This window comes from Pelmatolapia mariae, linkage group LG14, assembly GCF_036321145.2.
Source record: "Pelmatolapia mariae isolate MD_Pm_ZW linkage group LG14, Pm_UMD_F_2, whole genome shotgun sequence".
NCBI lineage: Eukaryota > Metazoa > Chordata > Actinopteri > Cichliformes > Cichlidae > Pelmatolapia > Pelmatolapia mariae.
Genome location: NC_086239.1, coordinates 28,890,520 through 28,904,092, shown reverse-complemented (window position 1 = coordinate 28,904,092; position 13,573 = coordinate 28,890,520). Strand labels below are relative to the sequence as shown.

Below are 13,573 nucleotides of genomic sequence, written 5' to 3'. Positions count from 1 at the left end.
TGCGTGTCCGAACACCGGTGTCCGGGCTGTGATGGAGCGCTGGCGGGGCAGAGTGGCTCTGGTGACCGGAGCCTCGGTTGGAATTGGTGCAGCTACAGCCGTAGAGCTGGTCCGGCTCGGAATGAAAGTCGTGGGCTGCGCCAGGGACGTCGGAAAAATACAGGTTTGCAGTTTCTGCGGGGAGTAATTTAATGTAAAGTGACTCTATCACGAAGTATCGTTGGATGTCTAATGCTATGAGGATAAGTTTTCAGCAGTGGTAGATTTACGATAATATTCAAGAAAAATAGATCTGTGTGTTGATTGTGCAATTCACAGTTTGTGTCACACCTCAAAACCACAGAAATGTCTTTGGCAGGCATCACTGCATAATTATGTGCCTGCTGTATAGTATACTCATTGTGAGCTGTTCACAAAGAGCCTCAAGCAAAACACACAGAATTTTGATCATTCTAGGCGTGTACTGTTACTGAGCTGTTATATGCAAACTAAAGAATTCAGATCTATGTATTTGTACTAACTTTATGTACAGTGGGGAACCTAAGTATTTGAACACGCTGCGATTTTGGAAGTTCTCCCATTTAAAAAAAAATCATGGAGGGGTCTGAAAGTCACATTGTAGGTACATTCCCTCTGTGAGAGACAGCATTTAAAACACAATTCAGGAAATCACATTGTATGATTTTTAAAGAATTTACTTGCATTGCACTGCTGCACGTAAGTATTTTGAACACCTGGCAGTCAGCAAGAATTCTGAATGATGACCTCATTCATCCTGTCCTTAATACAGTGCAGTCATCCTGTCCCCTTCGCAGAAAAGCTCCCCTAAAGCATGATGTTTCCACCCCAATGCTTCACAGTAGGGATGGTGTTCTTGGGATGCAACTCATCCTTCTTTTTCCTCCGCGAGTGAAGTTTAGACCAAAAGTTCTATTTTGGTCTCATCTGACTACATGACTTTCTCCCACACCTCCTCTGGATCATCCAGATGGTCGCTGTCAAACTTCAGACGGGCCTGGACATGTGATGACTTGAGCAGGCTAACCTTCTGTGCAATGCATGATTTGAGACCATGATGGCGTAGTGTTCTACTGACAGTGACCTCTAAAACTGTGGTCCCAGCTCTCTTCATGTCATTAACCAGCTCCTCCCGTGTAGTTGTGGGCTGATTCCTCACCTTTCTTATCATCAGTGATACCCCATGAGGTGAGATCTTGCATGGAGGCCCAGTCCAAGGGAGACTGACTGTCGTTTTAGCCTCTTCCATTTTCTAACAATTGCTACTTGGCAATTGCTCCGTAGCCCTTTCCAGCCTTGTGGAGGTCCACAAGTTTGTCTCTGATGTCTTTTGACAGCTCTGTGGTCTTGCCCATGGTAGTAGTTGGAGTCTGACTGACTGTGGGGTGGACAGGTGTCTTTGAAGAGCTCAGACAGGTGCTACTAATTTAGATTAATAAGTGGAGTAGACGTGGACTTTTTAAAGGCATAGTAACAGGTCTTTGAGAGCCAGAATTCTTGCTGATTGCCAGGTGTTCAAATACTTATGTGCAGCAGTGCAATACAAATAAATTCTTTAAAAATCATACAATGTGATTTCCTGAATTGTGTTTTAAATGCTGTATTTCACAGAGGGAATGCACCTACAATGTGAATATCAGACCACCCCATGATTTCTAAGTGGGAGAACTTGCAAAATCGCAGGGCGTTCAAATACTTATGTTCCTCACTGTAAATGTTTAAATGGTAGATTGAAACACAGAGCAAACACACAAAGGGAATTCTGAAGTCTGTCATCTTTTCAGACAGAATATGACGACAGCTTTATATTCAAACAGCATTTGTGCAGTTTTTTTTAACTTTAAGACTTTTGGTAATGATTCTTCAGTTGACTTTGTCACGGTCCTTGGTCTGTGACCCAGTGTTTTCTGTTCTGTATTGTTAATCTTTGATTTCTTGATGTATCTTTGTTTATTCTTACGTTTTGGTTCTGTATGAGGGGCCGTACAAGCCAAAATTCATTCTTTCACTCTCACACACATACATTCTTCTTTCACACACATATACTTTCACTCTCACATACATATATTTTTCTTTCACATACATATACTTTCACTCTCACATACATACATTCTTCTTTCACACACATATACTTTCACTCTCACATACATATATTTTTCTTTCACATACATATACTTTCACTCTCACATACATATATTTTTCTTTCACACACATATACTTTCACTCTCACATACATATATTTTTCTTTCACACACATATACTTTCACTCTCACATACATATATTTTTCTTTCACATACATATACTTTCACTCTCACATACATACATTCTTCTTTCACACACATATACTTTCACTCTCACATACATATATTTTTCTTTCACATACATATACTTTCACTCTCACATACATATATTTTTCTTTCACATACATATACTTTCACTCTCACATACATACATTCTTCTTTCACACACATATACTTTCACTCTCACATACATACATTCTTCTTTCACACACATATACTTTCACTCTCACATACATATATTTTTCTTTCACATACATATACTTTCACTCTCACATACATATATTTTTCTTTCACATACATATACTTTCACTCTCACATACATATATTTTTCTTTCACATACATATACTTTCACTCTCACACACATACATTCTTCTTTCACACACATATACTTTTACTCTCACATACATATATTTTTCTTTCACATACATATACTTTCACTCTCACATACATATATTTTTCTTTCACATACATATACTTTCACTCTCACATACATACATTCTTCTTTCACACACATATACTTTCACTCTCACATACATATATTTTTCTTTCACATACATATACTTTCACTCTCACATACATACATTCTTCTTTCACACACATATACTTTCACTCTCACATACATACATTCTTCTTTCACATACATATACTTTCACTCTCACATACATACATTCTTCTTTCACACACATATACTTTCACTCTCACATACATATATTTTTCTTTCACATACATATACTTTCACTCTCACATACATACATTCTTCTTTCACACACATATACTTTCACTCTCACATACATACATTCTTCTTTCACACACATATACTTTCACTCTCACATACATATATTTTTCTTTCACATACATATACTTTCACTCTCATATAGTTTTATTTTAATTTTTATATTTAGATATTTTTATTCTCATGTTTACACATATTTAACACACACATTGCAATATTGTGCTCTCTTATACATGTTTCAGGAGATGATAAAATATTTCTTAACACCCCGATAGCTTGCTGAAGAACTCGAGTTTCTTCTCCCCCCCTCCATGCTGTCAGACACTTGAAAGTGACCCGCGCGTGCTTCTCAGCCAATCACAGCGGTACAGACTGGTGTCTGTACACCAGTCTAATGGAAGCCTTCCGTTTCCATTAAACTCCTTCCGTTTCCACTATACTCTTTCATTCACATACATTATTCTCTTGCATACATATATTTTCTTCTGACATGTATGCATTCTCTTCTTACATACATATATTATTTGTGAGATTAAATGCATACTGAATGCATGTAAATGAGAGCAAAATGTAGGAATGCATAAATGAAAATGCATGTATGTTAGAGTGAAAATTTGTAAACATGTACATTAAAATACATGTATAAGAGAGCACAATATTGCAATGTGTGTGTTAAATATGTGTAAACATGAGAATAAAAATATCTAAATATAAAAATTAAAATAAAACTATATGAGAGTGAAAGTATATGTATGTGAAAGAAAAATATATGTGTGTGAGAGTGACAATACGTGTGTCTGACAGAAGAATATATGTATGTGAGAGTGAAAGTATATGTGTGTGAAAGAAGAATGTATGTGTGTGAGAGTGAAAGAATGAATTTTGGCTTGTACGGCCCCTCATAGTTCTGTGTTTCCCCTCTAGTGTAGTCAGGTCTGTGTTAAGCCCGCGTCTCTGAGTCTGTGTCTTTGTGAGTTTCTGTGAGCTTCCTGTTTTACTATGAAGGTCCGTATCTGATGTCAGTGTGTTCAGTTTATGTTTCCCCTGTCCCATCGTGTCTGATTACTCCCAGCTGTGCCCTCCTTCTGTGTCTCATTCCCTTGTTATCCCTCTGTGTATTTAAGCCTTGTGTCTGCCTCTGTTAGTTGCTGGTTGGTCTGCGTAATCTCCCTCCGTCATCTTATGTTTTCTCTCCGTGTCTCCCTGCATCTCTGTTTTTGGCTTTGGGTTCGTTTTGTGAGTTTTTTAGTTTAGGGTTTAGTCTGTTTGTTTTCGCCCACCTCTCAGAATAAAGCTCACTCACATCAGAAGTACCTGCATCTTGGGTCCTTTAATAATTCCACACAGCTCACCCTGCGAGCCTTGACAGACTTCAAGTTGGCATAACAGCTAAGATCACACAAATCTGTAAACTTACTGTTTATAGTTAATATGCAAAGTGAAAACTTAAATCTACTTAATTACATTAAGTTATGTAAATCTATAATTTGAACGATTTTTACATACATTAAAAACACAGATAGGATTCTTAAGTCTGTTTTTGTTTCCTGTTTGGTTTCAGAAACTGGCAGCAGAGTGTCAGAGCGCCGGCCATCCTGGTGTTTTGGTTCCTTTCAAGTGTGACTTGACCAACGAGGAGGAGATTCTGGCCATGTTTGCAGCGATCAAAGAGCAGCACAAAGGCGTGGACGTGTGCATCAACAACGCTGGCTTGGCTCACCCAGAGCCACTGCTAAGTGGCAAAACCAGCGGCTGGAAGAACATGATGGATGTAAGAGCATCCATCATGTTCAGTGCTTTTAATGTTACAGCTGATTAACAGTGTACATTAACACTGTGGGGTTAATTTACACTTGTGCACAAGAAGAGATGATTAAATGTAAAGTTTGTTTTTTTTCTGCTTGGATTTTTGCAGGTGAATGTTTTTGGATTGAGTATCTGCGCACGTGAAGCGTATCAGTCGATGAAAGAGAGAAATGTTGATGATGGGCACATCATAAACATAAACAGGTGCAGTTTTATTTGCTGATGTACAATGACGAGCCCACATGTCGCATATACTGTTGTTTTCATCTACACATAGATATAATACAACATTCCTGCTACATTAACAATGATAGAAAAACCTACTGTTATGGTTTTAGAATCTTGAAGAGATGCATCCAAATGCAGGATGCAGAGAGGCAGAGTGCAGGAACCAAAGATTCCTCATTTATTCTTAACCAGCACACAGTCCATAAGAAAAAGTGTCAGGGATAACAGCTGAGCTAAATCAGAAAAAAGTGATTTAGTTCATCTGTAGATGTATTAAATGATAACTATACCTGAAAAATATGAAAGAAAGCACAATCTAAGGTGATAATAAAATCACAGAAAACCAAACAGGAATTATGGCTAGAAAATGAAGCCCTGAAGGACCAAGAACAGAACAGTAAACAGCCAAGAGAATACAAAAACCTCTTGGCTCAAATGGAACACACAGAAAAAATGTCTGCGCTGGAAAAGGTGCACAGCTCAGGAATTATCATTATCAAATCATCAAAACAAAGTGATTGTTACAGACCTGATACAGCTCTGTGGTGGGCCACAGATTTTCTTGAATCAATCAGACATGGCTTTAAAGGAATAACTTAAAGATCAATACATGTTGTTTAATGCCCATCTGTTTAAAAGCTAACAAATTGCCTGCTGTTTTAGTGTATGTGGACATCATGTGATTCCCCATGCTGATCTACATTTCTACACCGCCACCAAGTTTGCTGTAACCGCTCTGACTGAGGGCCTAAGGCAGGAGCTCCGTGCAGAGAACACCCATATCCGAGCAACAGTAAGGCTTTAAATGACATTGTAACCAGCTCCAAGGCTGCCTTTACCACCAATATAAGCTTCTATGACACACATGCACAATGCTTCCTGAAGTTCTTTTCAGTATCTACTCTTTTGCAGAGCATTTCTCCCAGCTTAGTGAAGACTGAATTTCCTTTGCGGCTCTATAGCAACAATCCAGATATAAAAGCCAGCGTTTTCTCTGCATATAAGGTAAGATTATTATTTCAGCAGTTCATGTACTATTTAGATGATTACTCGGATTAAAAAAATAATATTTTCATTTCTCTTGCAGCCTTTGGAAGCAAAAGATGTTGTCAACGCTGTTATATACGTGCTCGGTGCCCCTCCTCATGTTCAGGTTTGTGATTTACTCTGGTTTTCATTTTCTTTTAATTGTGTCTTATTGAACTTTTTTGTTTTCCTGTATTATGTGGCGTTATAATAAGGTAACATTAACATAACTTTTCTTTCAGATTGGAGAGGTTCAGATGCTAGCAACAGAGCAGAAGTCTTAAGAGTTGCACCATGAGACCCTCCTGAATTAATAAGACCAATTTTTCTCCTTTATGAAACTGACGACCAGCATTGGGTGTAACATGCTGCTGTAATCAGATTACATTTTTCAGTAATACAACACACTTGTAACAATTATAGCACTACTGGCCTTTTAAAGGTTCTTCCAATCATCTGGAGGATGGCCAAATAGAAAGAAAAAACTGTTAATCATGTCTTGCTCTTGCTCTATAACCAGCTGATTTTAGTTCGTGTGTAAGCAGCAGGAAAATTGTAAAATGGGAATCAACTTCTGAGGAGTAAAAATAAGGATATTACTTGTATTTCTTGTATTGCATGAATTGACAAGAGCACAATGGTAAAAGCACAAACTGCATCCATGATGGAAGCAACTGCATTATACAACTAACTCAACAACAGCTCTTTGCAAATATCTGCACAGACATCATGCAAACACAAGGCTAGTTAAAAGCCCAGAGAGATATTAAAGCTAAGTGTATGCTAACCCCAGCCCAGCAGCCAGAGCCTGATCTTAAACATCTCACAAATGCAGTGATGAGGTTGGAGGTTCCATTTCTACCCACTCTACCTGTTTCTACAGTGTAATCACAGTGGCAGTCTTTTTTTAAACAGTGTTAGAGCTGGTTTTCAGCGTTTAGAATTAAACGCTAAAAGAAATGCGTATCCACATAAGTTAGGGATTTGTGTCAGTGTGTGGGACTATAGCTTAAGGTAGCTTACTTACAGAGTAGCATCTCACAGGTAATGTGAGTAATGACCGAAACACAGGGGACAGTTTATGATCTGGTCCTAAAATAACTTTATGATGTTTGTGCTGAAAAATTTCACTAATTTATCTAATAAAATAGTGTTCAAGGAAACTTTGTTGCACTCTGTTATGTTTTTTACTAGAAAATTATGTATCTACATAATTATTATGTATTATTTAAATGAAATTAAATTTATACATTGTATGGCACAGAAAGGGCTGAAAAATAGCTGATATATTTGGATACCGTTAATGAATAACACATTACTAATACATGTGAAAGTAAATGTAAAAAGTCCTGAGAATGTTAATGTTATGTTATGTTACTTAAACATATTGAATTTCCCAGAACATACACAAACTGAGTGAAGTGACAGAAATATCTGTGTGGCGGCCACAGTAAGAGCTGTTTGAATTCAAAGGGGCGTTCTTCATTACCTCCTTTGGCATGTGATACACTGGGTCATGCTTTATGAAAGGAGAGAAGATAAAGCCATCAACACTTGTTCATGAAAACGATCAACATAATTAACTGCTGTAATAAAATATTAATTTTGTTAAAGTGTTGCCTGAAAAACAGTCGCCAGCCGCTTTATTAGATACAGCTTGCTATTACAAAGTTGGACCCCTTTTGCCTTCAGATCTGCTTAAACTCTAAATGGCAGAGAGTCAACAAGGTGCTTGAAACATTCCTCCCCAGATTTTGGTCACACAGTTGCTGCAGATTTTTTAGATGCACATCCGTAATGTGAATCTTTTAAGTTCCCACATCCCGTTGGATTGAAATCTGGTGACTCTGGACTTCATTTGAGTGCAGCGAAGTCAAAACAGAAAATTACCAGGACATTTTCTGTTTTTCTACGTAATTCTTTTTTACAGCGTGGTTTAAATATTAATTCGATTTTATATTTGTTTTTATAAAACACTCTGTCACACTCTGCTGACATTTGTGAGCTACTAGACCTTAATGAGCGATTTCTTTAACATATCACTGACCCCATCTAGGAAGCATAATCTGTTGTGAATCCATTTAATCCACTTTTGTGCACATGACAGTAACCATGGTGCCCTGAAGAGATGGCAACAACAAGACAACCCCTGTAAACGAAATGGTTTTGCAAACAGTTTTACCAGAGAGCATTGCTCTCTCCTGATCCCTCCTGGATGATTTTTCTCTAGTTTTGCTTTTTGCTTGTGTATTTGTCACTGTTGGGAGTTTAAGACAGCAAATCCTGTCCATTCAAGTTGGACAGATATAGCCCAGCTCCCTCAGGTTACTGCACCCATACATGCCACCAAAAAAAGGTTTGCTGTGTCTCCTAGCACAGTCTCAACGGTGTTATAGAGAATATCTTTTGGATGCTGTTCTGCTGATTTAGCAGTAGCATGATAAATGGTATACATGGGCATGACTGACTGTGTTGTTTTACAAATAAAAATAAAAGGAAAATACAAATATTAATCTTCAGTATCAGAGAGCAGATCAATTATATTGAAATGTCAGCTAAAGTAATCAGAATAACTGATATCTGACATGTCCAGTTTATATATGAAGAAACTTTCTCAGAATAAGTCTGTGTCCCAAGCAATAGAAATGCCTTATAAACCATTATTGGCCACAATGAAGAATCTGGTGGTAAACACAACCCTCTTGTGGCCAAATAACATAAGTTCAATAAGGAACGATCATTAAAAAGGAATTGAACGTGATTTAATGATGTGTACATTAATGATTCAGATAGAGGTAGCTGGCAGTTAGAGTCCGATGGCCCGTCACTTCCACACAGAATTACAAACAAAAGTAGTTGAATTCTCAAATGCTTCCTGAATGTCCAAATGAGGAAGTTTGTCAACTGTATTACAAATAACTTTAAACCATCTTAATCTAAACTACCTCTAAACTACCTAGTACCCCTGTTTTCGGATCATAACCCATTTAATCCCACCGGGAACAACTGTAGCCATTTTAAGAATCTAAAGAATCTAAGAATCAACCTACTCCACTGCTTTATAAAAAAAAATAGAATAAAAACTTTAGATCTCCAGCTACCTGAACAATGACGTCTGAGGGATTTTCCAAGAAATGTTACGTTTTCCAAGAAGGAGCCGATCAATCAGTAGGATTTCATACCCATTTATTACTTAGCATCAACATAACCTGCTCAAGCGCAGGCCTCAGGACTCTGATGTGTTTGTGTCTGTTCATTGTGCTTGGAAATATTCCATCTGTGGAATGAAGAGTTTGGTTTGAGTCGTTTTTTAATCTGTTTGCTTCTCTCCTCTTGAATCTTCTGTGACAGGAAAACCCTTCTTAAAATGCTGGACAGTTATTAGTAGGAACCATCCAGGTTAACAAATTTGATTTAAAAAGTAACAAAATAATGACTTCAAAGTCTTTTTTTTGTCTCTTAAATATTAAACTTAAACTGTTGTTACACTGCATCTGTTGATGCATAGATTTAATCTCAGCATCCTCTAAGCGCCCCGTCTGTGTCTTAATCTGTCTGGGGGTTTTTTGGAGAGAAATACACTGTGACAAGGGAAACCATGACAAAAATAAATAAATAGAGACTAGTGTACATTGCAAATGAAAGTGAAGCAACAGCTACGAACTGTTCTGTGGATTTCAAAGTGGTATTTACTTATGCAGATATGTGCAGGAAGAGCTGAAACAGACAGAAATAGTTTAATCTAATTTAATATTTTTTGTTACGAGTGTATAGTATCAGCACAAGTATTTTATAACGACGGAAAAACTCTTTTTTCCTACAGTTTGAACCTGACTTTAACGCAGCACACGGATTCACCGATGTATTACAGCTGAAGCTCCGGTCACTCTGCAGCAGACTCTTCATACTTGTTGTGCTTTTCGTGCGTGTAGCAGGCTACCGGTGTTCGTGCTGTGATGGAGCGCTGGAGGGGCAGAGTGGCTCTGGTGACCGGAGCCTCGGCTGGGATTGGAGCGGCTGTGGCCGTAGAGCTGGTCCGGCTCGGAATGAAAGTGGTGGGCTGCGCCAGGGACGTCGGAAAAATCCAGGTTTGTTTTGAAGTGAAAACTCAGTTTACGCATAGAGTAATTTAACCTCTATACAGGGCTGGACTGCGTCGGCAAATACCCGGTATGCTTTTATCTCGCATACCGGGTATTTGTGTATATAAGTGACTCAAGCAGAGAGGTAAATTGTGATGTTAAAGTTACTGTTTTGCGTAACATTTCCAGCTTTGTCAGACTTACACAACATAGAGAGGCTGGCCAGCACATCCTGTATTATAGCTCTGTAAATCAAACTCGGTGACTCTATTGTTAACAACTTACGCAAAAGAAAGAAAGAAAAATACAGGAAAAAAGTCGGAAAGTTTCCGACTTTTTTCCTGTATTTTTTTTAAACTCTCATTACACTCATTGATTTGCCTTTGTACAGTTCTTTTGATTTACTTGTGTAAAGTGTACCGAATGTTCAGTTCACAGTTTGAGGAATACCTCAAGACACACGATAAAATGTCTTTTGTGGGTATCATCATATAATCATACTCTGCTGTAATATAGTGATTATTAGGCCAATGAAATATGCCCATTGTGAGATGTTCACACTGGGAAGGCCCAGACAAAGCACACAAGGAAACATGAAGCACAGAACAAGAACAGAAACCATGAACTATAGACATAATATAACAGAGAACAATAATTCAAGGAATAAAACTTAAACCAAAACACTGGGTCGCAGACCCAGGACTGTGACAAAAAAATATTTGAATGACAAATTCATACACATTAAAAACACAAAATGGATTCTAAAGTCTGTCATCTTTTTCTTCTTGGTTTCAGAAACTGGCAGCAGAGTGTCAGAGCGCCGGTCATCCTGGTGTTTTGGTTCCTTTCAAGTGTGACTTGACCAAAGAGGAGGAGATTCTGGCCATGTTTGCAGCGATCAAAGAGCAGCACAAAGGCGTGGACGTGTGCATCAACAATGCTGGCTTATCTCATCCAGAACCTCTGCTAAATGGCAGAACCAGCAGCTGGAAGAACATGATGGATGTAAGAGCTCTGATCTTGGTTTGGTCTACAAATATTTTAGTGTGATTTCTGTGGGTTTTTCTCTGTATCTATTATTGTACAACCTACTGTACAATATAGAAGCACCTTGAGGCGACTGCTGTTGTGATTTGGCGCTATACAAATAAAATTGAATTGAATGTAAGATTCACATGAATGTTTTCCCAACAGACCATTAAAATGTAACAACATGATGCATGTGGTCACCGATCAGTGGTCTTAATGCATTTTTGTACCCACTGTGGGTGAGATGCAATAAGTAGATGTGCCATTTGGAGGTGTTGATTCCAGATACATTTTCTTTACTGTTTATTTCTCTGCTTCGCTCCTTACAGGTGAACGTTCTTGCACTGAGCATCTGCACCCGTGAAGCTTATCAGTCAATGAAAGAGAGAAACGTGGATGATGGCCACATCATAAACATCAACAGGTGCAGTTTTATTTACTAATGCTTTGTGACGGGTATGCTTGTGAAATTGGTTTAATTATTAAACAAAGATTATATCTTATAATCTTTAATCACCAGTCAGACTCTGATTATGACAACACAATGGACCTCACAGTGGACCTTTTGTTAAAGCTGGAGGGCAGGGCTTTCCCTTACATTCAAGCCAAACACGCCAATGCTCCCTATCAGTGCCATGACACATAGCAACGTCCAGTATTAGCATCATTATGTTTATTTTACCATGAAGTCCCATTTTATCAGAGTGACCTGGCAACCAAAGTGGTGCTATAAATTCTAATAAGTTAGCAATGACTGGTTCACCTAAGAAAGTCTAGGAAGCATCCAATAAAAGTTGTCAACACTACACAGAAAACTGTTTTCACAGCAAACAATAGAAAAAGCAAGGAAGAAGGTAATAACAATGGCAATGGCTCTATCCCAATTACAAGGAGCAAATGATTATCTGTTGCATTCAAACCAAAAAAAGGAAAGCAAACAATGCTGATTAAACCTGTCAGCACCAGGTATTTCTCTCTGGAAATTAAAAAAAAGCCAATGAGAAACTCCAGATCGTGTCTCTAAAAGAACAACCTACAGATGAGTGCATGTTGATAAATGCTGACCAGGTTACGACTTCTTCTGAACTGTCTTCTGTTGCAGCTTGTGTGGGCATAGTGTGATTCCCATTCCTGATCTACATTTCTACACCGCCACAAAGTATGCTGTAACCGCCCTGACGGAGGGCCTGAGACAGGAGCTGCGTGCAGAAAAGAGCCACATCCGAGCCACAGTAAGGCTTTAAAAACACTGCACCCAGCTCCAAGACTGCCTTTAACACCAATATAAGCTTCTAAGAAACACATGCACAAAGTGTCTGAGACAGCAATATTACCTGTTATAATATGCACAGGGCGCTTCTTGAAATTCCTTCATTATCCACTCTTTTTTTTTGCAGAGCATTTCTCCTGGTTTAGTGGAGACTGAATTTGCATCACGGTTCTACAAAGACAATCCAGATAAAGCAGCTGGTGCATACTCTGCATATAAGGTAACATTATTATTCGTACTGTTCGTGTACTGCTGATATGGTTACTCAGATAAAACTATTAATCATTTTTCACTTCTCTGACAGCCTCTGGAAGCAATAGATGTTGCCAATGCTGTTACCTACGTGCTCAGAGCTCCTCCTCATGTTCAGGTGATTTTCTCTAATTTTAATGCTTTTTTTATTCTGACTTATTGTTTTTCCTCATCTACTGTTTAATTGTCAACACTTCGTGTATAATAATATATAAGAACATCTTTCTTTCAGATTGGAGATGTTCTGATGAAAGGCACGGAGCAAGCTTAGGGTTGACCTACATGATCCCCCTGAATGAACCTACTTTACTTTATTTTAATTTACTACATTTCTAAACAGTTTGGTTTATGATGTTTGTACTGAAAATTTTCACTGATGTATAAAATAAAATGATGGTGGGGGGCTTGCTGAGTGTTCTTATTTTACTGAAGGAAACCTGATATAAACAACAGTTTATGGTAGAAAACATTCAATTTTCAGTTTAAAATGATCTCAAAAATATATTTCACTCTGCCAACAATAGTAATAAAACGTAAAGTTAATATATAATACCTGACTAATACATGGGAAAGTAAAGTCCTGAGAATATTAGTTAACAGAGTTACTTAAACATATTGAATGTCTCAGAATACACAGAATGTCTGATGTGCTCAGTGAAGCTTTTCACAAAAAAACTAAATAAAATCCTAATAATTAAAGTAACATATTTTGAATGTTGTTGTTAGAGATTTAGTAACTTGCTAAATGACCCATGCACTGATGATTTGTGTCATAATGCAATTATAATGCAATAACGCTCCTCCCGGGTAACTTCAATTAATGACAT

At 37.8% G+C, this 13,573-nt stretch overlaps 1 protein-coding gene across 2 annotated transcripts; it reads left to right on the top strand.

Moving 5' to 3' along the window:
• The first annotated feature begins 30 nt into the window (after positions 1-30).
• On the top strand, positions 31-13,159 carry LOC134640526 (dehydrogenase/reductase SDR family member 11-like). 2 transcript variants are annotated; one of them, XM_063492386.1, is made up of 13 exons: positions 31-163; positions 4,615-4,824; positions 4,969-5,063; positions 5,751-5,880; positions 6,000-6,092; positions 6,175-6,240; positions 10,046-10,201; positions 10,991-11,200; positions 11,554-11,648; positions 12,327-12,456; positions 12,622-12,714; positions 12,799-12,864; positions 12,979-13,159. In XM_063492386.1, exons 1-13 carry the CDS (start codon positions 32-34, stop codon positions 13,015-13,017), a joined length of 1,515 nt encoding a protein of 504 aa, XP_063348456.1. In that variant the 5' UTR covers position 31; the 3' UTR covers positions 13,018-13,159. The 2 variants fall into 2 exon arrangements, with proteins under 2 accessions (XP_063348456.1, XP_063348457.1); XM_063492387.1 differs by lacking the exons at positions 10,046-10,201; positions 10,991-11,200; positions 11,554-11,648; ... (2 more) ...; positions 12,799-12,864; positions 12,979-13,159 and adding an exon at positions 6,356-7,285.
• Positions 13,160-13,573: the final 414 nt, after the last annotated feature.